A 27,359-nucleotide genomic window follows, 5' to 3' on the forward strand; every position below is an offset into this window, starting at 1 on the left:
ACTTGGATGGGTTAAAGGCAGAGCACCAATTTCGAGTATGGGTCACCATACTTGACAATACGTCACGACTTTAAAATTACAAAAATTCAACGGCAAGTTCTTGACCGATTTCTCACATTTACACATTTTGTAAATACAAATTTAAAATTTTAATAAAATAAAATAAAAAATAAATAAAAGGGCATCGCAAGCATATGTTAAATTTATTTAGCAGAGACAGAGTTCTTTGGGCTTTACGATTTTCTAAAGACTTTATAGATAAATGTAAATTGTAAGCTTTAAAGAATCAGCGCGGGGACCTGATAGTAGTGTTTAACAGCCATGATGTTTGAATATTTTATCGCATTAATATTTTTGCTACAGTCAATTACCCACGCTTTTTTCTATGAAAATGTCAACTATTATTAACTTCCTTAAACACACTAAATGTTTGTCACCCGCGGTTGTCGATATGAGACAAGACTCATTTAGGTGATAAAACCTCAGCACTGAGTGAAGCATTCAGCAAACAAATATAATTTCCCGGAAATAACTTGAATAAGTAGAAGTTTACAGCTCAGTGCTTAGGAGGAGGAGTCGCTCGCGCTTCGCCTGGCGCAGAGTGCGCGCAGAATTCAGTGTTTCCAGACACCGCGAGACTCGAGCGAGCGCATCCGCGGCCGGCTGAACGCCGCACCGACTCCTGTGTCTGTGCCTGATCCACCCGTCACTGCCAGCGTGTTAGACATTCATAAAGGTAGGAATGATTTACTCATGCTTACGCATTTTACCTACTAACAGTTACTTTTGTTAAAGAGAAATTAATATGAAATAAGAAGTATTTTTACTTAAGTGCTACATGTCAGTGGCAGGTTCATATACGAGGGTCTTTGAGAAATGAACTTGTTTAGTGACATCCAGCGGGTGTTAACGGGAATAAACGCTTTGTTTAGTGATGCATTGAGGGTTTGAGTTGTTTAATTTGTGCTCGTGTGCGCGCGTGTGTGTGTATACATTATATTAATTAGCAAGAATTAACTGTAAATCATTTTCAAGAGTGCAGAGAATGGTTAAATTGGGTTAGATGGTGGAAGCTGTTAGTTCCTCTAGGGAGTCTGTTGACTGCTCTGTCTACACACGTGAGAGGCAAAGGTCGAGACACACTGAGGGGTGAAAGTGAGAGCTGAGGTGATCTGAAACATTTAAATGATTTGGATGAGCAAAGGAGGTGCATTGAAGTTTCTTTGCAGTGCTTTGAATTCTTTATTCAGCTTTTGCTGTTTTCATTATGCAACCAATTTGTATCTGCTAAGCTTGTGTGAATGAACCAAATTAGATGATGATAATGAGAACAGTTTGCTGCTGTGGTTTCAGAGCTTCAGTCTGATGCTATATCTAGATGTATGTGCCGTTTATCTATTAATATTGGCTGCTTTTCTGCCTAGTGTTTTCCGGTTTAGTTTTTTATTCCTCACTGTGAGTGTTAAACTGTTTCTATCATTTTGATTCTTTGGTTCATTTGTTAATTTTGTTGTATGTCGAGGACTATATCAGGCATCTTCTTCTCCAGTTTGGCTATCTAAAGTGAAATAGCAAAGGAAAGACTAGAGTGATCATGGGAATTCTTTTGTTATTTGACTCTTTTCGTAATAAGTGAAACTGTCATTTCAAATTTTTATGTAGTTTAAATCAAATTGTATCAAATAGCAGTAAGTTTGTCCTAGAGCAAAAAACAGAATGGAATGTCTCTAGGACTAGATTAGGCCATAGGCTTCGTCACTTCCTGTTCTGTGCAAGGTCACTTCCTGGCTGCTCTCCCCTGTGGCTATGGGAGGAAGTGGGTGCGGCTGGCCGGTAAAATTGTCCAAAATGCAACATGGTAAAACTGGCCAAGTTAAACTCGGTTACAAATTTTAGCTCTTTTGTGAATAGCTCAGTACTGACGCCATCACCTGATGTTTTCGTGCAGGATGATTGTTAGAATAAGATAATAAAATGTGCTCAATTATGCTGTTTGCAAAGGTTCCGTGTCTGTTAATGTTTGTCTGACATTATTTCAGTTCAATCAGAAGAATTTCACAACCTTACGTTTAGTGGAAAAATGGAGAATCCACAATTGGTTTGATTAGAAAGAATCGATTGAGTTTTCAGAGAAAAAAAGTTTTTCAAAGCATTCAAGGCTAAAATACCAGCTGCTCATGAAAGGCCTGTTCGTGGAATCTCAATCTGGAGGAAATTGACATCATGTGGAAAAAGGAAGTAGCTGTGTTTGTGACACCTGACTTACTGTTCCCAGGATACACTTTGCTATTGTCTTCCCTCTCTCGCCCTCTTTACTGATCACTGTTTCTCTCTAATTTTGGTCTTGTACTGTATGTGTGTCTCTACTGTTTAGGTTTGTCTAGAGGCTCATGTTTGTCTACTTGCATGCACTGTGTGTATGTCTGTTGTTTATTTGTTCAGAGAGTGTTTCCATGAACGTTTTTGTGTATATGAATGTGTATGTGTGTGTGTGGGAGAGAGAGAGAGGATTGCAGTGTGACAGCTTGTTTCCCGGTGTCCTATCATTCCAGTTCCACTCACACAAGACTTCCTGTTGGAGGGGGAGGGAACTTCCTCTCCATAAGAGTAGGAGAAGTAGTAGGAGAAGTGGGAAAAGTGAAAGCAAAGAATAAAGGAGATGCAAGAAAATAAATAAAGGGAAAAAAAGCCTTTTGTGTGGGGCAGCCTGTAGTGTTGTCCTGGGCCCTGTCATATGTAGTGTACTTATTAGGTCTAAAAAAGAATGGGCCCAACAATTAAGATGTTGTCTCAGGCCCATGAATTTTAGTGGTCATTCTTTTCAGAATAAAACTACTGAATTGTATATGTATAGTTTATGCATGTGTTTGTGTATTTTGTTACAGCATGTTTTACAGCAAAGAATTTAATTTTAAACAAGTTTTTCCAGTATGCCAGTAATTCTTTTTTATGTTACAGATATAAGAATGTTTTATAATAAAATGCTTTTTAAATTGATTTAAAATGCTTAATGAGAATAAAATGCTTTTTAATTGAGTGCACTCTGAAAATCATTTAAAATGCTACAAGTGAATTCAGACATTGAAATGTTTATAATGTACAGTATGAAAACTGGATATTCATTTTGAAATCTGCAAAAGATTGTTTAACACTGTTATTTATTAATTATAAGAGTAATGATTAACTTCAAGAGTCTGTTTAGTGGCAAAAGTTATCTAAATTTAAAAATAGAGGAAATGAGCATCGACTGATATGAATAAATTAATAATAATTTGTAATATTAGCTGTTAACTGATATATTATGCATTGGTCCAGCAGTAACACATACACTTCAGCATTTTTGTTTTTCTTTGATGAGAAACTAATCGAGTTATCTTATCCGCTGAAAACTTCACAGGAAAGTGGGTCCAAGTGTTTATGACTGAAGTTTGTTTTGGAAAGGTGTCAGTGCGAGGGGCTGAAAACCGATGAACATTGCTTAACATCTTTGTCCAGCCGCAGTTTCTCATCATCTTCCTTCCATTCTCCCCAGCTATATATTCATAGTAATCTATCGGCCTGTAGGTGAAGCATCTCGCTCCATCTAGAATTCAGAAAGGTGATGCAACACTCATCACACGACCTGAATACATGCTCATGAGGTTTGTTTCAGTTGTGATCTGATTACGGGCTTTGCTCTGGTGATAAACTAGACGGTCTTCTGCATTTGCTGTTGGTAAGCCCTCAAACCCTCAAATGCAACTTCCTCTTATCGACACTACTGCTGGTGAGAATGTGAGAGGGCTCTGACATTTTGACACACATTGAGTTTGCCAGCGTGCAGCCTTGGGTGCTTTTACATTATTGAAGTTTTCATAACCTACCAAGTCTAAAACAACTTAGACCCTTATTGTGTGATCAGTTGTCTTCATTTCTTTGTGTAGTTTATTCTGTAGTTATATATTTTTTCATCTACTTAATTATCTACATAACTTTTGATGATTATGGACTTTGGACTGTAGTGTGTTTAAAAGACTTTTAAAAGGTTTTAAAGGTCCTCATTTTAAACTGTACCAATGCGTTTTTTTGTTGTTGGTAACAAGACTTTCTCACTACATTAAATTTTTTTAGTTGACGTGTGACTGATTGTGCTAACGCATATGTAGGTTTCAAACCTCTTTTTAGTGTGGTGTCTGTGTTCACTGGTCTACAATACTGTATATTTAGACGCTGGAAGTAGACTCGTCTCTTCTCTTCTGTTAAAATGGTTTCCATCGAAAAGAGTGAATATTACAACAAGAAAAGAGATGTGTAATTTGGCTACCTCTTATTTTAATCTCGATTGTTTCCCCTAAACAGCACTGAGATCAAACAGAGAGTAGATTGAGACTTTTGCTAAAGTGAGATATTTCTCCTGAGAAAAAGTAATCTAATGCAGACCTTAACAGCATCTGGGCTCAGAAGATACCAAAGTTTGCAATGAAGGCCAGCTTCACACAAGAGCTTTTGGTGCGGACCCATGTCTATTTGATTTCAGAGTTCAGTTTTTGAAAAAAGTGTTTATCAAATCTAGAAATGGTTCATGTGATCTAAATTGCAGTTTCCAATTGGAATTAAACCAATTTGACTTGCGGAACCTATTGATGACAGACACATAATTTGCAATTTATTATTGTGCATTTTTCATGGCTGCTTGTCTCGGCCCTAGGAAAGCATATCGCATTCTTCGCATCTGTTGTTATGCACCTGTGGCAGATAAGCTCGAGCCATTCTGCCTGTGGTGTGGTGGTAAATGGAGAAATGTTTCAATAATTGTTTCTCTTAAACCTTTACCTAGCTACTGTGGTAAACAGTTACCGCTAGTACTCATAGTGGTACACTGTCAGAAAAAAATGTGATGAATACATTTAGGGGTACAACAACTTGTCTGTACAACTCTGTACTTTATCTGACCCTACAATTTGTATATTACCTTAGTACCTTAGAGTGGTAATATAACTTTAAGTACTTCTTTGAACCTTTTATGGGTACATAAGATTCAAAGATATCCCTTGCAGGGTACTGCCCTAGTTGTACCCCTAAAGGTACATTTGTACAATTTTTCTGAGAATGTAGTCAGGTGGATGGTGCAAACATACCATAATTCAGTCAAAAAAGTAAAATGTAGAGACCGACGAGAGGGGTGTAATTGAACTCAGGTTCAAAGAAAGCATCTGAACCAAATATAAGTCAAGTCACCTTTATTTATATAGCGCTTTTTACAATGTAAATTGTGTCAAAGCAACTGCACAATATCAAAAAAGGAAAATAGTGTCAATAATGTAAATGAAAAGATTAAAAAAAAAAGATTTTCAGTTAAAGGCATTTATTGAATTCAGTGATGTCATCATCCAAGGAACCAAAACTCCATTGGTGACAGAATGGAGAAAAAACTTGGGAGAAACCAGGCTCAGTCGGGGGGCCAGTTCTCCTCTGGCCAAACGAACCAGCAGTTCAATTCCAAACTGCAGCAAAGTGAGATTGTAAGGGCTCAACTGGTTCCAGTGGTCTTTCCCGGTGGCTGTCTAAGTGGCGGGGTCCTCACTGGGGATCTGTCTCTGGCACTCATCCAGGTGTCCGGCCTCCGCCGACGATCAGGGCCACATACATCGTCTCCCGGCGCCGATCCACCATCTGATCCGGACACTGATTGAGAAACAGAATAGAAACAGACAAATATTAGCATAGATGCCATTCTTCATATGATGTAACAAGTACATAATGTGTTATGGGGAATGTTCCCGGTTCCGGTTGATCTAATTAATGCAGCCTAACAATCCTTTAACGGATTTGAATAATATTAGTGTTATGTGTAAGCCAAGTTAAAGAAATGTGTCTTTAATCTAGATTTAAACTGACAGAGTGTGTCTGCCTCCCGAACAGTATTAGGTAGATTGTTCCAGAGTTTGGGTGCTAAACAGGAAAAGGATCTGCCGCCCACAGTCGATTTTGATATTCCCAGGGGTGTCCAAACTAGGGCCCGCGGGCCATCTGCGGCCCACTATCACTCCTGTTGCGGCCCGCGAGGGATTTAAAAAAAAAAATGATACGAATCTGCAGAGGTGGGCAAACTACGGGCGTTTTCATCCACACCATCCCGCCGTAGTGTTCATTTGTTTTGAAAAATGCCTTGTATAGGAACTGTTTTAAAAATGCTTAAAAGACTTTCCAGTATCAGAACAAATGGCAGTGTTATCCTCCTGCTCACGGGTGCTGTCATTTGGGGAAAACATGGAAATAATTTGTCATTTTATCTTGCAAAGATATGATTTCTTCTGTTTCCCACACACATTTTTATGAAAATGGATATAGTTCAGTTTTTTTTCTGGATTACAAATCGCGTTTTTTTTTTTTTATCTGAAACGTGCTGTAATTTCCAAGGTGACTTATATAAAGCAATCAAGGTCAAGAGCAAAGCACGCACACCAGGATTGGTGATGAATGAGAAAAGGCAAGCGAGTTTAAATTGTGCATATTCCAGCAACCACGCCGCTAGTTTCAGTTTCGCTTTAAATATTTAAGGCTGGGCGTTTATAATATGTGTTTATAGTGAATGCCACTATAATTTGTGTTTGTTTTTTACTTATGTTTTCGTTCTTTTTTCTATTCTGAACACTGCTAAATTTACAGGATTGTTTGTGGAGTGTAGAGAATATAAAAACATGTTTCTAATGTTTGTAAACGTTTTGTTTATTTTACATTATTTCTGAATGAAATGATAAAATGTGTCTTATACATAGACTTGTACACCAATGCAACTTATCTGTGTGTCATAAAGTGCTCATAAAAATAGGTAGAGATGGTACAAGAAAAGAGCTGCCATGTATGTACAAGTATACATAGTACAGTAGTAAGTGAGTGTCAATTTAGAATAATAATAAAAAAAAAAATCAAAGCTTCATTTGTCATAAACATATTATGCGGCCCCTCACTTAATGTGGAAAATTTGATGTGGCCCTCGAGTCAAAAAGTTTACCCACCCCTGTTCTAGGTAATTATCAAATGGCCAGAGTTTTGAGAACGCAGCAGACGTGGAGGACTATAATGTGATAAGAGCTCGCTCAAGTACTGAGGAGCTAAGCCATTCAGGGCTTTATAAGTAATTAACAAGATTTTAAAATCTATACGATGGTTGATAGGGAGCCAATGCAGTGTTGACAGAACCGGGCCAATATGGTCATACTTCCTGGTTCTAGTAAGGACTCTAGCTGCTGCATTTTGGACCAACTGTAATTTGTTCATGAAGCGTGCAGAACAACCACCCAATACAGCATTACAATAGTCTAACCTTGAGGTCATAAACGCATGAATTAGTATTTCTGCATTTGACGTTGAGAGCATAGGTCGCAATTTAGATATGTTTTTGAGATGGAAAAACGCAGTTTTACAGATGCTAGAAACATGGCTTTCAAATGAAAGATTGCTATCAAACAGCACACCTAGGTTCCTAACTTATGACGAAGAATCGACAGAGCAACCATCAAGTGTTGGATAGTTTTCTAGGTTATTACATGTGGGGTTTTTAGGTCTGATAATTAACACCTCTGTTTTTTCAGAATTTAGCAGTAAGAAGTTACTCGTCATCCAGTTTTTTATATCGACTATGCATTCCGTTAGTTTCTCAATTTGGTGTGTTTCACTGGGGTGCAAAGAAATATAGAGCTGAGTATCATCAGCATAACAGTGAAAACTAACACCATGTCTCCTGATAATATCTCCCAAGGGTAACATGTAAAGCGTGAAAAGTAACGACCCTAGTACTGACCCTTGAGGTACTCCGTACTGCACTTGTGATCGATATGATACCTCTTCATTCACTGCTACGAACTGATGGCGTTCAGATAAGTACGGTTTGAACCATGCTAACGCACTTCCACTAATGCCAACAAAGTGTTCTAGTCTATTTAAAAGAATGTTGTGGTTGATAGTGTCGAACGCAGCGCTAAGATCCAATAGAACTAATAAAGAGATACAAGCACGATCAGATGATAGAAGCAGGTCATTTGTAACTCTAATGAGAGCAGTTTTGCTCTTTTAGTAGTTTAGATGGAATAGCATACATGTTGTTGGTTTAGATGATTTAACAAATTTATACAAGTCTTCCTCTCCTATAGTAGAGAAAGAGTGAAAATGTATAGTGCACTATTTGATGCGATTATTGTAGCTGACGGCTGCATGGTTACAATTTTATCTCTGATAGAATCGATCTTGGAAGTAAAGTAGTTCATAAAGTCATTACTGCTGTGCTTTTGGGAAATGCCAACACCTGTTGATGCTTTATTTTTCGTTAATTTAGTGACTGTATTGAATGAATACCGGGGGTTATGTTTGTTTTCTTCTAGAAGAGAGAAAAAGTAATCAGATCTAGCAGTTTTTAATGCTTTTCTGTAGGATAGGGTATTTTCCTGCCAGGCTATACGAAATACCTCTAGTTTTGTTTTCCTCCATCTGCGCTCCATTTTCCGGGCTGCTCTCTTTAAGGTGAGAGTGTGATCATTATACCAAGGAGTCAGACTGTTTTCCTTGATCTTCCTTAAGCGTAAAGGAGCAACTCTATCTAAAGTGCTAGAAAAGAGAGTCCATAGTTTCTGTTACATCAAGTTTTTCTGCGCTGTTGGATATGCTGAGGAATTGAGATAAATCAGGAAGATTACTTATAAAGCAGTCTTTTGTGGGTGGTGATGGCGCAGTGGATAAGACACATGCCTTTGGTGTGAGAGACCCGGGTTCGAATCCACTGTGAGACACCAATGTGTCCCTGAGCAAGACACTTAACCCCTAGTTGCTCCAGAGGCGTGCGACCTCTGACATATATAGCAATTGTAAGTCGCTTTGGATAAAAGCGTCAGCTAAATGAATAAATGTAAATGGTTCTGCCATACTTGTAGCAAGGAGTAGAATTTACAGTTTTAGCTATATGGAGTTTACACAAAACTAGATAACGATCTGAGATATCATTGCTTTGCTGCATAATTTCAACACCACTAACATCAATTCCATATGACAGTATTAAATCTAGAGTATGATTTCGACAATGAGTAGGTTCGGAAACGTGTTGTCTAACCCCAACAGAGTTTAGAATGTCTATGACTGCTGATCCTAATGCATTTTTTCATTATCGACATGGATATTAAAATCGCCAACAATTAAGACTTTATCTGCAGCCAGTACTAACTCAGATAGAAAATCAGCAAATTCTTTAATAAAGTCTGTGTGGTGCCCTGGTGGCCTGTATACAGTAGCCAGTACAAACATCACAGGGGATTTCTCACTAACACGTGTTTCTCTAGATAATGTTATACGCAGCACCATAACTTCAAACGAGTTATACTTAAAGCCTGCCCTCCGAGAAATACTGAGAATATTGCTATAAATTGTAGCAACACCTCCCCTTTACCTTTCGGACGTGGCTCATTTTTATAGCAGTAATCTTGGGGGGTGGACTCATTTAAAGTAATGTATTCATCTGGTTTTAGCCATGTTTCTGTCAAACAGAGCAAATCTAGATTATTATCATTGATCAAATCATTTACAAAAAGTGCTTTTGTAGAAAGGGACCCGATATTGAGTAAGCCAAGCTTTATCAATTGTTCCTCTGTATTGTAAACATTTTTTATTTGTTGAACATGAATTAAATTGTTACTCTTAATTTGGTTTGGACGTTTTCTGTATTTTCTAGTTCGGGGAGCAGACACAGTCTCTATAGTGCGATATCTAGGTGAAGGAGTCTCTATGTGCTGAGAATTAACTGATTTCTGTGACGTGAGGCGGCTAGCAGACGGTCGGTTTAGCCAGTCTGTCTGCTTCCTGACCTGGGCCCCAGTTAGTCAAGTACAAACTCTAAGACTATATGAACACCATCTCTTTTCAACAGGTCAGGTATGCCCCAAAAACTCGTCCAATTGTCTATAAAGCCTATGTTATTCTGCAGGCACCACTTAGACATCCAGCCATTGAGTGACGAGAGTCTGCTATGAATCTCATCGCCACGGTAAGCAGGGAGCGGACCAGAGCATATTACAGTGTCTGACATCATATTTGCAAGTTCACACACCTCTTTAACATTATTTTTAGTGATCTCCATCTGGCGAAGTCGAACATCATTAGCGCCGACGTGGATAACAATCTTACTGAATTTACATTTAGCATTAGCCAGCACTTTTAAATTTGCCAAGATGTCAGGCGCTCTGGCTCCCGGTAAACAATGGACTATGGTGGCTGTTCACGTTCCGTACAATAGAATCACCAATAACCAGAGCACTTTCCTCAGGTTTCTCAGTAAGTGCCTCATTGAGTGGGGAGAACCTGTTTGATGTTCTGAAGAGCGGTGTTTTGACCCGCGACTAAGCCGCCTCACAGTCACCCAGCTGCCCTGCTGCACTGGCTCAACTGGAACCGAACAATGTACAGGACTCCCTGAGCTAATCGCATCCAAAGCAGTATCTACAGCCCTCACATTCTTACTGTCCTCAACTAAAGTTTGAATGCGTGTCTCTAATTCTGAAACCTTCTGTCAACCTAACCATTTCCCTGCATTTATCACATGTGAATCCCTCATCGCCGACAGAGAGAGATAAACTATACATGTGACATGAAGTGCAAACAACAATAGCAGGAGAAGAAGCCATTACTCACCGTGACTGATGAATGATACCAACTTAACACTTACCACTGTTGTTTGATGAACTCGCGAATAGAATAGACGCGAATAGAAAAGCGAGTAAGCTAACCAGCTGATGCACTGCACTCACGGTTTTAAAAAGAGAACGATCAAATTAGTTAGATTAGTTTGATAGATAATACCAGAAATATGGCGGGAATTAAGTTATATATTATCACTTTAAACAACAGAGAGTGAAAGTAAGGTAAAGATTCAATAAAAAAGCGGAGCTACAAACGCAAACTTCTCAGCAGCACAACAGACTGAAGCAATTGATCACCCGAATATAAGGCTAAATGTTGGAGATTTTAATATGAATTCAAACAATTCTTTAATTCCTTAAAATGAACTAAATTGCTACCCACATTGATTTCATAGCTCTATACTCATACTGAAGGTCAACATCTTGTCTATTTTTATTTGTGAATTTTAGCAGAGACCACGTTGACACTTAAATAAAAGATGGATTAGAACTTCATTAAGTCTCCTGATCTCTGAAAGAGAAAACTTTGAGCAGTTTTTCCTCTGAGACCTTTTGTCATATGAAAGAGACCATAGTAGACCAATCTAAAAAAAGAGCAAAAGATGGAAGTGTTCACCATGAAGTGCATCTCTATAGTTTATTTGGCTTCTAAGTATAGAAACCAATGAAAAAGTGGATTTAAGCTTCACTTGATTCAAAATTTATAAGTTTAGCATGTTTTTTTTTTTCTTCACTCGATGCAGTCTCTGTAACTTTCCTCGTTTCTCTCACCGAGCCTGCTCTCCCTGTATTTCCAGTTCTCAAAACCTAAAGAAAACTCTATAAACAGGAGCTGCTTTTCATTACTTACACATGTACTAATTTGCTTTTATTCACTTGTCAACAACTATTCTCTTTTGTGGTCAGCTGTTTAATCAAACCATTATTTGTTCAGTCCTTTCTAACAAACATTGAATTTAAAACGTGGTCAGGACTTTTTCAGTGCTTACTTTTTCTGTTTCTAGGCTATTGCATCAGTGCAGGTTGAATTACATGATTATCTGAACAGAAAATAAGATAAGAGCACAAGCGGTAGTTTTTTTGATATGTTCTTTATCATCACTTATATTTATTGTAATTCTGCACATAGATAGGCTGAAGATATGAATGGGACAACAGGCTTGTGGAATCATGGGAAATTCTTGAAGAGACATGATAAAAATGGAAACAATAAGCATGGGTGGTGAATAGTTCTGTATTGTTTTCTCCAGCAAAAATGATACACACCTATTAAAAAAAAAAAGCTTGTGATGTTTGTTGATTTGGTAAGCGTCACGTTTGCAAGTGTGTGTGTCTGCATTGTGATATCTTCTGATGGGATGTTTATGTGTATCTTAGAGTAAGTTTGGAATATTTTCATGAGGCAGAGAGTAAAGCATAGATTGGACAGATTGTCCGAGGGGTGGAGCAGTGTGTGTTGTTAATGTGTTGCCCCTTTGCAGCTGTACCCTCTCCCCCCTCAGCAGGAAATGAGGGGGAGGCTTTAGTGGGCCGGACAGGAAACGCTCGCAAAACTGGCATCCTGTTGATCCACTGATGGTCAGTCTGATAGAAATACAGGACATAGCTTTATACAGCGAAAGAGTGGACATTGTGCACACGCGTACATTTTCAAGGGGAATTTTAACCGAGAACTTCTCTTTCTGTAGACAGGAAAGAAAAACGAAGTAACTTAAAAGTGTTAAGTTACAAAATGTAAAGTCATTTCACTTTCTTATTGTCTGTTACTTATATAAATGCATTTTGTTTTTCTTTTTCTTGCTCTCTCCGTCTTTCTCTTTCTCCCCAGGAAGATGGTGTATATTGAAAGCTGATGTGTGGATCTGGTGAGAGCCCAATCTGATTTACATCAACCTTGCACTCCCACAGTTCATTCATTACATTTACATACCGACCACTGCGAGAAACATGGTAGAAAACCTTCTCAACATTGACAAACTCATGTCATGTCATAACATAACATCACCATAAAGAGACCCCAAAATCAATTTGAACACTCAAGCTAGGGGTTCACGATTCAAAATAAAAATTAAATTGCGATATGACTTGGTTATGGTTATCTAATCGCAAATTAAATTAATATATGTGCTGTGTGTTTTAAAGTGTAGCACAGCACTGTGTTGTTTTACACGACATTTGTAAATCTAATGTGTCTGGCTTCCGTTGTCATCTGCTTCCAGCTATTTTCAGATGTACAAAACAGCTTGTTTTGCTGCTTGATATTGCTGCAAATTGGTGTCTTACCATATTAATTTAATGTATTGTCTTAACTGTGAACTCACAGATTTTTAGTGGAAACAGTTTTACTCATTGATGCAAACGACTCAATTTTAGGTGACGACTCTTTTTTTTTTTTTTTTTTTTTAGATCAAAATAGGTCACCTATGAGATTTGCTTAGATCCAATGAGAAAGTGTTTTATGGGGGGGGGGGGGTTACAAGGGTAAATAAAGAACTGGGGCCGGTTGCAGACTGGTCATAACTTTCTATATTCAGTTATGAAAATGTAGACTGGTCTTATTTGTATTGGAAAAGTAAGACTGATAACCACTTGGCAACTGCTAGTAAGTTTTGTATAGTATTTTCTTTACTCTTTAACAAACAATGTCTAAAAAGGGTAATATTTTATGTATTTGAGGTCCGAGATGTGGGAACTCTTTCTACAAAAGAGCACGTAAAACAAATATCTTTAAAAAAAATCCATGTGGAGCATGCCCCCGGTTCTCACCTTTTTTCCCCCTTACCTTTTTACTGTACTTTATTATTCTTCTCGTTATTTCTCTTCAGCAGCTAATGACCCGGAAGTCTCGCACATTCACAGAAAACAGCTTACTTCTGCTTTGAAAAATAAGGTTGATAGCATGCATTTAGCACAACACAACATGCACCAACCATCTTCCTAAACGTTGTGTGAGAAGTGCTTATAAACCAGCTATTGTCAGCAAAAGAGAAGCTTTAAGGCCTCCCTGTGGTTTTCCACTGAAATAAAAGCTTGATGGTTTAAAAGAATGTTTGAAAGCAAAGAAATTAAGACTAAAATATTAGTATTTCAATTTTACAATTATTACAGAAATTATTATTATAAAATATTCAGTGTTTTATTTTACAGTAAAGTATTACACTATTACAATAGTAATAAATGTTTAACGCTTATTTAACTTTTAACACTTAAAAATAATGGGGAAGTCGTGGCCTAATGGTTAGAGAGTCTCGTAATCCAAAGGTTGCGAGTTCGAGTCTCGGGCCGGCAGGGATTGTAGGTAGGGTCAAAAAGGACTTGAACCCGTACTTCACCAGTAGTGCCACTACTTGAAGACTATCTTTAGTAATGCTTTGTAATCACACGTTGGTGGGCGGAGTTAGTATATATAGCCACGGCCAACAAGGCGCGATACATGCACTTGTAAATAGATACTCCGTTTTTTATTTGTGAACTGATGCTCAGCTGTGGTTTTTTTAATAGTCAATTTATTTTCGGCTCGTCGTCATAAGAGCCCTGTCACAAACATTGTCACGACTCAGTCACGAAGATACATCTATCATTTCATCAAGCTGAATGCTCACTAAAAACTGACACAGTCATGTTTTCAAGCCATTTCATTTTGCATAAAGCAGTGTTATCTAAGCGGGAGAGCTGTTAACTTACTTTATAATTAGTCAATAATGCCATTAATTTCTTCATTCATTCAGGCCGAGAGCTCGCACGAAAACAAGAGGCGTATATATTAGTAGGGATGGGAAGATTCCCCGATTTGCTCGGTGCTTCGCAAAAAAAGTTAATGATGCGATGCATCGGTTTAAAAAGTGTGCATCGGATACAAGTTGGCATTTGTATCGCGATGCATTGTTTCTAACATATTTGCATCGGTAAAAACCGATTTATTTAATAACCAGTGGATGCGCTACACTTTTATTGTTTAGAAAGTGACCAATAATCTGTGGCCAGTATTTTATATGTAGATTGATTTCTCCTCTCGAAACTGTTTCTCAAGCGCGTGCTCTCATCACCGCTGCGCGTGAATATGACGAATCAAAACAACACTGCGGAGATCCGAGGAAAAACTGGGATTAAAGTCCAAAACCTGACTTGAAATAAGATAACAAATCAATCGGGGCTAAAGCGGTTATAAACGACAATGTAAATTCACACAATCTCATTAATTTGTGCACGCTTATTCGTAAGCAGCCCTTAATGTCGATATTGGATCAAATCGATCCACCATGGCAAACAGCGAATATATTTGTGCTGTTTAATGCATTTGAGACGTTTTGTTTTCATTAGTGCATAACTGACATGTGACGAGTATATTTTTTAATCTGTAAATGTTTCAAAGTCATGCAAATATATCCATTTTGCTGTCAGGAGTGGTCTTGAAACCGGCGTTACGCGAGTGGACGAGCGCTGCTGCGCGCATGCGCCTTAAACAGACGGAGCGCAATAATTCAGTTTTGTGATAGCAGTAACTGTAAAGGGACTATTGTATTGGGTAAATAAAATATAAGCTAATACAGTCCTAATTACTAAACTCAGATGAGTTAATGTGTGTTTATTATAGCAGTTAAAATGTAGTTTTAATTGAGTGATTTTAACTTTTTTAGTTTAGTGATTGTTAATGCTTTAAAGAGCAATGCTAGATTGTAATGTTCTAATGCTATCTGTTCTAACTATAAAAGGTACAGCTGTTATAAAACCAGAGAGAAAGGCTAGTATGTGAGAGAGTCAGTGGGAATATCATTGCATTCCTATTGGTCAGTGAGCTCAGCTTAGTCTGACAGTTTGCATGCCCTGAACCAGGTTAGCTTTACAGCATAAGTAGCCACAGGTTCATCTTTGTTAAATTTGCTTTATGGAACCAAATCATTTGACAGTGAGTCAGACTAACTGAAATAAGGCTGGCCTATTTGGTAAACTTGTTTTATGAAACAGGCCTCGAGGCGTTAGAAGTCAGAAGACACAAGTTAATTTATGATTTGCTGTCTGTCTGAACCAAAGAAATAAAAGCAAAATAAAATCAAATCACATTGTGTTGAATCGAATCGAAATCGAATCGCACTGCATCGTAATAGGGGTGAATCGTATCGCATCGTTAGCTGCTTCATATGTATCTTCAATGTATGCGAATCGCATCGGCCTCAGTTATAGAGATGCACATCCCTAATATATAGATATAGATATATAATCACAAGCTTTTTTTAAACCACATTTTTAATCACAATTTGTTTTGTTTTTTTCCCAAATCGTGCAGTCCTAACTTAAGTCACACCTTAACACCGATGTCATTGCATTAAATATCAAGTAACCTACTAGATAATACTGTATCTAATTAATTCCTCTTTTTCTTGTTCCTTTGGAAAAAAGCTGTTTCCAGGGTGATGAGCTGTGTGCTTTAAAAATATTGAATATTATGGGCTGTGCTTGCTGTAAGCAGAGGAAGGCCAGTAAAGCTGTGTCGAGTCCCAACTCGTGTGACACAGACAATTGGGCCCAGGCATTAGAACCCTCCCGTTACATCGCCGATCCCACTTTTAACTCTGGGATGATCCCCAACTTTAATGATTTTTCCAACATTGCTCCCTCATCCAATTTCAGCACGTCCCGCCCAGCCCCCATCACAGGTGTGTAAAAGTGTGTGTTGAGATGTGATTTTCAGTTTTGTTTATCATGACAGAGTAGATAACAGCATTACTTCCCTTAAACCCATTATGTTTGTGTGTTTGTTCAGGAGGCGGTGTAACACTCTTTATAGCGCTTTATGACTATGATGCACGTACAGAGGATGACCTGAGCTTCCAGAAAGGAGAAAAGTTCCATATTATCAACAATACGTGAGTTCAAAGCAGGACAGTTACAATAAGATTCACACGGTCTCTTAAAACCACAAAAAACAGTCATTTCTTCCTTTTTTTGCCTTGCTTCTCTCTCTGTTGTTCCCCTTGTCCCTCTTTCTGTCTCATTTCCTTTCTTCTCATCTGTTTGTACCACTTTTTGATATTTCTTTCTCTGTCCCGTTCCTCCACAGCGAGGGTGACTGGTGGGAGGCTCGTTCTCTGGACACAGGGAAGACTGGGTACATTCCTAGTAACTATGTGGCCCCTGTGGACTCCATTCAAGCTGAGGAGTGAGTTACATGTGAACATGCTATTTCAGGAATTTATAATGACATTATATGCAAGCTTTAAAGTACATTATTGGTGTTTGTCCATGCAGGTGGTATTTTGGGAAGATGGGCAGGAAGGATGCAGAACGACAGTTGTTAGCACAGATCAATCCTAGAGGGACATTCTTAATACGAGAGAGCGAGACAACAAAAGGTAAATTATTTTAATTTATCAGTATATATATTTACATTTTGCATGCAGTAGAGACTGTGAAATCGTATCATATTATGTGATGTTATGTAGTATTGTGATTTAATCAAATTTTTTGTAGCTAACATGTTAACACATTCATTTTTTTTTAAGGAAAGAAAAAAATATTTGTGCAATTATTGATTTCACATGGTGGCCGAGAGAGCTCAACACGCTGCAAATAGAAAAAGCACCAGCAAATCAAGAAAACAACTTCATCGATTTGACAACACACGCGCTGCAAATGCTCACAACACAAACAAAGAAACGCGCTGCAAATAAAATTCTTTATTTGGTTGTGTTGTGAGCATTTGCAGCACCTGCTGTCAAATTGATGAAGATGTTTTCTTGATTTGCTGGTGCTTTTTCTATTTGCATGTGTTTTCTGAAGTTGCAGCGCGCTGAGCTCTCTCGGTCACCGTCGTTTCAGCAGCTTGTGTAAATGGGAAATATATGTGCATAAATGGTACCGTAAATTCAATAAGGATATATTAAATTGATCAAAAGTAACTGTACAGACTTTTTACATTGTTACAAAAGGTTTCTGTTTCAAATAAATGCTGTTCTTTTGAACTTAATATTCAGAAAATAATTTATTAATATATTTATAATTAATAATAAAACAAATGAAAAAGAAAACGGCTATATTAAATTATGATATTTCACAATATTGCTGTTTTTACTGTATTTTTCATCAAACAAATGCAGACTTGGTGAGCATAAGATAATTATTTCAAAATAAATCTTTAAAAAGGACTTGCCGACCCCAACTTTTGAACAGTAAATGAAAGTGTCAACAGTGTTTTAAAATGAACTGTTAAATACATTTAATTAAGCTCTTGAATTAACATTTATAGCCTACTATTAGTGCACAGAAAAACATCTAGTTTACATAATTTCTCTTACAGTGCCAGTCAGAAAGTACAACAATAGGAAACATGCAAGGAAAGTCCTGCACAATAATGATGCTCGATACTGTAGAATAATGGAGGTTCTGTAATGCAGTTTATTACCATAGAAGCCCTGAACGAGAAATAGAAACAAGATGGCTCAACAATACCTAAATGCCAGTGCAGTTGTTTTGTGCTGACTGAAAATAATTTTAATTATTTTCTAATTTTTTTTTTAGTTAATAAAAATTATTTTAAATCCATTGACTTCATCTCACCAACAAATTTGTGAGCATCTTTTTATCCCCTCTTTAGGAGCATACTCTTTGTCAATCAGAGACTTTGATGATGCGAAGGGCGATCATGTCAAGCACTATAAAATTAGGAAGCTGGACAATGGCGGTTATTACATCACAACAAGGACACAGTTTGATACTGTCCAGGAGCTGGTGGAGCATTACACAGGTCAGTGCAATACATGTACACCTCACCCTTAACATACTGTGATTTCAAAATGCATGACAGTACATTTCAAAGTTTTTTTTATATAGATTGTCTAAAAATTTTCCTCAGAAGGAAGCATTGTTTAATGGCTCTGTATGTGGCATGTTGATATTTACTGCGAATAAAGTTATCAGCAGGTCAGTTAATCTTTGCCCATCTTCATTTCCTCTTTTGTTGCCCAAATGACTTCTCTGCTTCGGCTGAGTGCATTATTTTTATCAGTTCTATTAGTGCTCCTCCTATTCAACCTGTCAGTCTGGTGCTATCAGCCTTCCTGTTTCACTGTTATTGTTGAATCTAGTCACTCACACACACACCCACATGCTCATATACTCTCTTGAATATATAAAGGTTCTTCTCAGATAGACCACTTCAACAGTAAAACAAAAATTGGGCCACCTACCACCCCATATATGGGGCAAACCGTTACCACAGAACAGTTACTTTCAGTTTTAAGTGCTAAACAATTTCCTCTTAGTTTCTACTCTACATATTGTATTTACTTATATAAATTTTACCAATCTGCTGCTTTAATTGAAATGAACTGGAGTGGTGCTGATCCCTAACTAATAAGTTAGACTAAACACTAGCATACACTGATGTACCTCACTACCGTTCAGAAGTTTGTGATCAGTAAGACACACTGAGTCAAACAAAAGTGACAGTTAAGACATGATGTTTCAAAATATTTCCGTTTCAAAATATTGCTGTTGTTTTGAACTTTCTGTTCATCTAATAGTACTGAAAAATGTAGTGTGATATTAGGCAGCACAACTGTTGCTTGAGCACCAAATCATCATATTAGAATTTCTGAAGGATCATGTGGCACTGAAGACTGGAGTAATGATGCTGAAAATTGAGCTTTGCCATGACAAGAATACATTTTATTTTAAAATATATTCAAATAAAAACACATTCAATTCTAATAATATTTCACAATTTTACTGTATTTGTGACCAAAAAAATGCAGCATGACAGACTTCTTTCAAAGACATTAGAAAATCTTACTGACCCAAACTTTCAAACAGTAGTGTAGACAGTAAAAACACTTTCACAAATTGATGTTAACACAATGAGTGTTGATATGAGCTGATTAATCCATCTGGTCTTTATACTACAATAATAAATATTATTATTATTATTATTATATTTTCTAGAATTATAATTACTATACTATAAAATAATACTTTACATGATTTAACAAGTCCTTTAGCATAACTCAGCCCAGCCACACAGTCTGACATGCTGCTACAACCACTGTCTGTCAGTGGTCTCTATCGCCCTCTGCTGAGTGAACGTGTATCATTCAGGTTTTTCATGCATATGTGTGCTTGTGAGTGCTTCTTTAATTTGATTTGGACAGCATTTTGTGTATTTGTAAATGTTTGTTTTTTATAGCCTGCTGTTTGTCTTCTTTGCATCTGTCTCCTCTCGTTTCTATCTGTGTCTTCTTTTCTCCGTACTCTGTTCTTTAGAGCGTGCAGCAGGGCTGTGCTGCCGTTTGATTGGCAGCTGTAGGCGGGGCATGCCTAAACTGGCTGACCTGTCAGTGAAGACTAAGGATGTTTGGGAGATTCCCAGGGAGTCACTTCAGCTCATTAAGAAACTGGGCAATGGCCAGTTTGGTGAAGTGTGGATGGGTAGGAACCACTAAAAGCATGGGAACATGTTGCAGGAAGGAAGGAACAAAACTCGCACGCCTTGCCTATCCTACCTGTGGTACAGAGCCTTGCAATTATATTACATTATTTAAAGAGCTAGTTCATCCAAAAATTCTGTCATCATTTACATCGTTGCTCTCATGTCGTAAGATGATTGACTTTATTTCTCCTGCAAAACACAAAAGATATTTTAAAGAATGTTGTAGGGGTTGGCGATATGACCAAAATCTGTGTGACACAAATGAATATGATACAAGTCATTTTATTTCATGGTAACGATATATATCAAGATATAGTTATTTCTGCTTCAGATAAGGTATTTATCATATTAAAATTTTTGATACCATATAAATTTCATAATTCTTGTCACCAGTGTCAACATCACAAAAGAACTAATACTATTCTAACTTAAAAAAACAAGAACTCAAGCTCACTGAAGACAAGTAAACAGTCGGCAATTAAATAAGTATAGGAAACTAATTACAAGCAGTAGGACAAAAAAACTACAGTAGAATAAATAAATGCTTTTAATTATAAAGCACATTGTATAAAGTAATCAAATGCATAAAAACACTATTCTTCACTGTATAAATCAAATATATTTCTTATTATTAAAGTTACAAAAGTGATTTAGTCAAGAGTAGTGAGAGATTTTCTCCCTTTTGTTGTTTGATTAACATGAATGACAGATAGGAATATTAGACTGCTGTCACTTTAAGAGCTGCCTAGATGCAATATACTGTTACATGTGTGTTTCTTTTTTTTGTCTTTCAGAGAGCATGTGCATATAGCAAAATGAGTTATCTTTCGCTTCAGTTTTTTTCAACTGCTTAAAATCGCTTTTTTTTTAAACATCAATTCCATGCAAATGATGAGTTTTCATGACCACATAGCACAGCAACATCACGTGAGTGTGTAAACCAGTAGAGCTGATAGTCCAAAATCTGTTCAGGTTGACAAATTTGTACTGGTTAATTGTGTCTACCGGTATATTGTCCACCCCTAGAATGTTTTGGTTACCCTTGACTTATATTGTATGGATTTTTCTTCATCTAATTTTCTTAAAAGCTTAATCTCTTTATGTTCCACAGCAGAAAGTAAGTCACATAAGTTTGGAATGACATGAGGGTTAAAAAAATAAATAAATAAAAAAAATATATATATAAGGCAATTATCCTGTGTTTATTTCTGTTTAAAAAAATCTTTAAAATTTTACAATAAAATGTTTTAGAAAACTTCCATTGTAGAAAAGTGGCAAAAAGAGGTCCAAACTATTTTGCAAGGCACTGAAGATGAAAGAATGGAGGTCAGGGATGTAACGTAAAGGCTGTGCTGTTTTTGTTCTCTCCCTCTGGTTCTTCTAACATTGCATGCCACCCTGTTTCCCTCCTTTTCCATCCCCCCTCCCTCTTTCTCTCTTTCAACACCCTCAACAGGAAGTAATGATGGTTTATGTTGCTACTTGACTAAAGCCTGTCCAAATGCCACACCCCAAACTATGGGCTTAGGGCGGGACGCCTGGGAGATCGCCCGGGAAACATTGCAGCTCAACAGGAAGTTGGGTCAGGGTTGTTTTGGCGACGTCTGGATGGGTGAGAGGGATACGACGATACCCAGTGTCGATCTCCATTTCAGCATTTGCTAATGCTACAGCCAGTGTTTCCAAAGGAAGCACAGGCTTTCTTCGCCACTTCAGCATGTTTTCCTATGTCTGTTTCAATCAGTATGTTTTCTAAAATTTGGTCAATGCAGTCTTAATGACAAGAGAATTTGAAAAGGTTTGTGGGCCGTTCACAATGCTGAACATTCAAAATGCTGTGATTGACCCTGCTTTGCCAAGCATCAGTCTATGGTTCTGAACTGTCTGCTAATCCCCAATATAGCGCTACATCAGCTAAACCTCAATAGTATTTTAGCACTATGTCAGTGTTCATTGTGACATTAAAAATACAACAGCACATTCACATAAATTTTTAAAAAATAAATTCAGCTCTTTCCCAGGAGCTGAGTGTTGTGTTGTCTGCAGCAATCCCAGCTTCCTGTTGCTTTGGTGTGTGGCCATTTTCCATCTGTTTCTCTTTATCCCCTTCTTTTGTCCCTTAAACTTTTCCATGGTCAAATGGCTCTCCCAAATGTGTCTGACACCGTTTCAATGTGTAGGCATGTGGGGTGGCACAACTAAAGTTGCAGTGAAGACCCTGAAGCCAGGCACCATGTCTCCAGAGGCCTTCCTGGATGAGGCCCAGATCATGAAGAGGCTCCGTCATGATAAACTGGTTCAGCTGTATGCTGTGGTGTCTGAGGAGCCCATCTACATCATCACTGAGTTCATAAGTCAAGGTATGGACCATTATATAAATGTCATCTGAGTGAATACAAAGCCAAAATGTTTATATGCATTAGCATCCAAAGGTTTCAAAAGATTTTAATGTTTTTGAAAGAAGTCTCTTATGCTCATCAAGGCATTTACTTGATCAAAAATACAGCAAAAACAGTAATTTTGTAAAATATTATATCAATTTAAAATAACTATCGTCTTTTTGAATGTAACTTAAAATGTAATGTATTTCTGTGATAGAAAAGCTGAATTTTTAAGTTATTACTCCAGTCTTCAGTGCCACGTGATCCTTCAGAAATCATTCTAACATGCTGATTTGCGGTTAAATATCCATTTCTTATTGTTATCCATGTTGAAAACAGTTTTACTTTACTTTACTTTTGTCATTCAGCAGACGCTTTTGTCCAAAGCGACTTACAAATAAGAAAAAGTAACTAAAACTAAAAGTTACAACTCTATAAATACTATATACCCACATATTTAAGAAAATAAAGAAATTAAATAAAATTGACACATGCATATAACAACATTTCAATACTAAACATATAAATGAAAAAAACTAAAATAAAAAGCGATACTTCTATCCCTTGGTGGAGTCGCACGGTAGAGTTGATGGTCTTTACACTCTTCGGTCTTCACACTAGGAGGGCTTCACACGACGACTGCCGCGGTATAATAACCTTTTTTATACCAATCCAACAAATCACATTTCAATTCAGCTGGACCCACTTTCCTGTTCCAGTTTTGGATGCTTAATATTTTTGTGGAAACTGTGATACATTTTTTCAGGGTTCTTTGATTAATAGAAAGTTCAGAAGAACAGCATTTATTCAAAACGGAGTTGCCTATACTGTCACTTTTGATCAATTTAATGCTTCCTTGCAGAATAAGTATTATTTTATTTAAAAAATGTACTGACCCCTATTTTTTAATGATAATGTATGTTTCTGTATTGTATAAATATTACAAAAACAATTTAAATAAATTAATTTCCTGGATGCTTTTGTGATTTAGGAAGCTTGTTGGACTTCTTGAAAGATGGAGATGGCAGAAATCTAAAATTGCCTCAACTTGTGGATATGGCAGCCCAGGTAAGGCTCCTTTAGTCAACAAATATCTAGTAAACATTTATTATCCATTACTGGGACAATCCTTCAGAAGTGTTGTCAAATGGTTAAGGTTGGAACCAAGAACCATTTCTTGTCTAGAACAATTCCTGAACAAATTAATCTTGTAATATGCCATAATCAATAGTAGATATTCAGATCCCGGATCGATTAAGGATACAGCCTTCAGGATTTATATTAGCATGAAATGTACACAACTGGTACCAAAGAGAACCATGTACCACAGCCATTCTGCACAGGGTCAATCACCCTAAAACCTTCAAACCTGGACACATAAGATGCCTCAAACAAATGTGCCAGTCCTTCAGATATACTCTAAGAAGCATCTTGAGAGCTTGTTAAAACTAATATCAATCTCCCTTCTTAAGTATGGTGATGAAAGTGCTTTTATTTCTTCTAGATTGCTGCAGGCATGGCCTATATTGAGCGGATGAACTACATCCACAGAGACCTGCGAGCTGCCAATATCCTGGTTGGAGACGGTCTGGTCTGTAAGATTGCAGACTTTGGGCTGGCTAGACTCATCGAGGACAATGAGTACACAGCTAGACAAGGTCATTCACAATCTGTGACCCAAACTTGATCTTAATCTACTCAGCATATTTCTACAATCTGCCAGAGTTTCCTCCTTTATTTGATACTATGAAATGTTATTTATCTCTTCCTTGGCCTCTACTCAATTTCATTCCAGCTCATTTTGTTCTAATATTCATTTTACAGCATTACAATTTTCATCTTTCATTACTCTTATTATTTTGGGCTGCTATATCTCAGCACTTTCTATTTGATCTGTAATTTTCATAAATCATGATTAAATGTGCTGAACCAATTGTCTTGATTCTTGTATTATAGGAGCAAAGTTTCCGATAAAGTGGACTGCCCCAGAGGCTGCTCTTTATGGTAAATTTACCATCAAATCAGATGTGTGGTCTTTTGGTATCCTATTGACTGAGCTGATCACCAAGGGCAGAGTGCCTTACCCAGGTGTGTCTTCTCTGAACCACTATGGCTACACTTTTGTACACACTGTCTGTTATACAAATATAAAAATTTTATTTTAAAATTGTATTTTATTTTTTAAGTAAAAACTGTCATTGTAAATGTTTTTGAATAATAATTACTTTATTTTAATATTAATAAAATGAACTAATTTCAAACTGTTTTGATGTTCTGTTTTGTTAAAAAAACATGTATATTTTTATGTTTGACTGACATTTTAAAAAAAAATATATATATTATATATATATATATATATATATATATATATATATATATATATATATATATATATATATATATATATATATATATATATATTAATATTTACTTCGACCTCTAGAGATTAATAGTCAACATTTTCTGAAGGTTAAGCACATTGTTTAATTTGTTGAATAATATAATTTTTTTTATTTTATTTTTTTCCCCCTATTCATGTGGATCACCTGTTGCTGCACAAGTACGTTTATTTTTGTGTCTGTATGTATGAATTTGTGTAGGGATGAACAACAGAGAGGTTCTGGATCAGGTGGAGCGTGGATATCGAATGCCCTGTCCGCAGGGCTGCCCTGCATCTCTGTATGAGTTGATGCTGCAGTGCTGGCGGAAGGATCCTGACGAGAGGCACACCTTTGAGTACCTGCAGAGCTTCCTGGAGGACTACTTTACTGCTACTGAACCCCAGTACCAGCCTGGGGAAAACCTGTGATAGATGCATATACACTTAAGTGCATTAGTTCAATATATCCTTCAGGAAAGATGCAATTGACCGTTCGCAAAGAGATTGATTGACAGGCAATCTGACCAATCAGAACGCAGAGATTATGTGCCGCCGCTGATATCCGTCATCTTGCCCGACAGCCACGGCCTGTCTCCCCAGAAATATATGTTAAAACGGGGTAAAAAAGTTTTCAATAACTTTTGAAACTTTTTCAATATAACTAAATATAAAAATGTGCGGAGAGTTAAGTTGTGCTGTTGTTGGCTGCCAAGGTAACGGCAATAAGCTAAGGTATTCCTTTTAAGTACTTGTTTTGCTTACCAGAAAATGTTTGAGTTGCAGGACAGTCGATCGCCAGGAGCAGGATTGGGCACCCCTGCTCTAAAGTGACGAAACTATGGCGCTATGTACTTTTTAAAACCATTTTTATAGGTTTCACATTATATTGTTGGCTCGGAAAATATGTAAATATGCATGGCCGCAGCTGTATCCCTTCCAGCCTTAACCGAAAATCAAACAGGATAGTAGATTAACTTCAGTGGACTTAAACTTGAAAAATGGTGTGTTCCGCGGTTTAAATAAAACACTTTCTGATGTTTTTTCATGTTCATTTCCTGCTTTAAGTAAATATGAAAAGACGATCGGTTCAATACAGTGATCTGTCACGACATTGAAGAGCCACAAAACAGTATTTATTGTCTGAATTTATTTTAAAATGACTCCAAGGTCCTGAGACCTTGTTTCATATCAGAAGTAACCTGCTCTGTCTTCTCTGTCGGTGTGTGGTCAGTTCCCTCTTTGCTCTGCGGTGTATTTTTCACTGCGTGAGAACATAGTGTGAGAGCGGCATTGTTTGTCGGTCATAGCAACAGTAACTAAGGGTGGGTGGGTTTTGCGAACGGTCAATTTACCTTTACTTTTATCACAATACCTCCATAAACTGATTTGAATCAATGGCCCTGCAATCACAATCTCCAAATGAACATGCTTTAGTGCAATTCCTCATTCTGTGCTCATTGAAATGATATGAAAGTGTATGTTTATATTAGATAACATGGGCTGTATTAATTAGCAAATGTGTTGCTCTTAAACAGCAAGATTGGGTCACTTTCTTAAGTCTGAAGTTATACAGTGATCAATGTTAATTTTTTATTTTTTTTAACTTAAAATACAACAGCACATATTAATGCTTCATCTCTCCATTTAAACAATAGCAATTAGTTATCTATTCAATGTATTTGAATGTTCTGTCTCTTATTGACTATTCAGATCATTTCTAATGGGTGTTATTCTAGTCAACAGGACATTTTGCTCTGATATACAGGTGGAGCAAAAGAATCTCTACCAGGAATTCAACAGTGACCTGGATAACTGAGATTCTTTTTACAGACTTATCTAATCACTGGTATGTTTTGTGATTAATGTGATATACAGGTATAAATCTAATAACAGAGAAAGCTCTTCCACATGAACCTTTTTACATACGATTCAGCTTCTGAATGTGCATTTTTGAATGTAACAATTTAGTCTTTCTTTTTTTGTCTGGCAAACAGTAAATTCAATGCAAAGGAGCCAAAAATGAAATCTTAGTTTATACGTCTCAATGCACAGCTAATCAGGATGTTCCTTGAAATGTCTTTATAGTCTTACATTTGTTTCTCTGGGCCATGTTCACTTAGCTAGTCATGTTATTCCTTTTAATAATCCTTTTTTGTTTAACTTTGAATCTAACAATCTTCTGTTTTCTTATTAAAGAGCAGTTCTGTTGTATAATAGTGGGCTTTATTGTGGCTTTAAAGACACACTATTGACATTCAGAAAATACTTCCTTCAGAGCTCTTTTAAAATGAGAAGAAAAACTACTGTTTTGTATTGTTTCCTTCATTTTACACTATTTTACATTTTACATCATATCTCAATGATTTGGTTTATAATTTAATTGGATATCAGACATGTACCCTTATTCAGGGTCAATGATATTCTACAGGGATAGACTGTAACCCTGAACTGAAGAATGTGTATTACAGTTATGTAATGTTTGTGCAATTTTATTATACTGAGCTTACTGAACTGAA

At 37.0% G+C, this 27,359-nt stretch overlaps 1 protein-coding gene across 7 annotated transcripts; it reads left to right on the forward strand.

The window, feature by feature from the left end:
- The first annotated feature begins 598 nt into the window (after positions 1-598).
- LOC306846852 (proto-oncogene tyrosine-protein kinase Yrk-like) lies at positions 599-27,359 on the forward strand. Of its 7 annotated transcripts, XM_079380514.1 has the most exons (14): positions 605-736; positions 12,490-12,526; positions 16,059-16,315; positions 16,423-16,525; positions 16,720-16,818; positions 16,908-17,011; positions 18,253-18,402; positions 19,917-20,081; positions 21,539-21,694; positions 22,263-22,442; positions 23,455-23,531; positions 23,968-24,121; positions 24,420-24,551; positions 25,064-27,359. In XM_079380514.1, exons 3-14 carry the CDS (start codon positions 16,105-16,107, stop codon positions 25,270-25,272), a joined length of 1,740 nt encoding a protein of 579 aa, XP_079236640.1. In that variant the 5' UTR covers positions 605-736; positions 12,490-12,526; positions 16,059-16,104; the 3' UTR covers positions 25,273-27,359. The 7 variants fall into 7 exon arrangements, with proteins under 7 accessions (XP_079236635.1, XP_079236640.1, XP_079236634.1 ...); XM_079380509.1 differs by lacking the exon at positions 21,539-21,694 and having other exon boundaries at positions 599-736; positions 12,494-12,526; XM_079380508.1 differs by lacking the exon at positions 21,539-21,694.

This window comes from Barbus barbus (genome assembly GCF_936440315.1).
Source record: "Barbus barbus genome assembly, chromosome: 27".
In the NCBI taxonomy this organism is placed as follows: domain Eukaryota; kingdom Metazoa; phylum Chordata; class Actinopteri; order Cypriniformes; family Cyprinidae; genus Barbus; species Barbus barbus.

What these genes read in the sequence shown, in the direction of transcription:
- LOC306846852 (XM_079380514.1), top strand. Translation starts at nt 16,105, where the DNA reads ATGGGCTGTGCTTGCTGTAAGCAGAGGAAGGCCAGTAAAGCTGTGTCG. An exon ending in GCTGGTGGAGCATTACACAG is followed by an intron (nt 18,403 to 19,916) that starts GTCAGTGCAATA and finishes TCTGTTCTTTAG; the next exon opens with AGCGTGCAGCAGGGCTGTGC. An exon ending in TTTTGGCGACGTCTGGATGG is followed by an intron (nt 21,695 to 22,262) that starts GTGAGAGGGATA and finishes TTCAATGTGTAG; the next exon opens with GCATGTGGGGTGGCACAACT.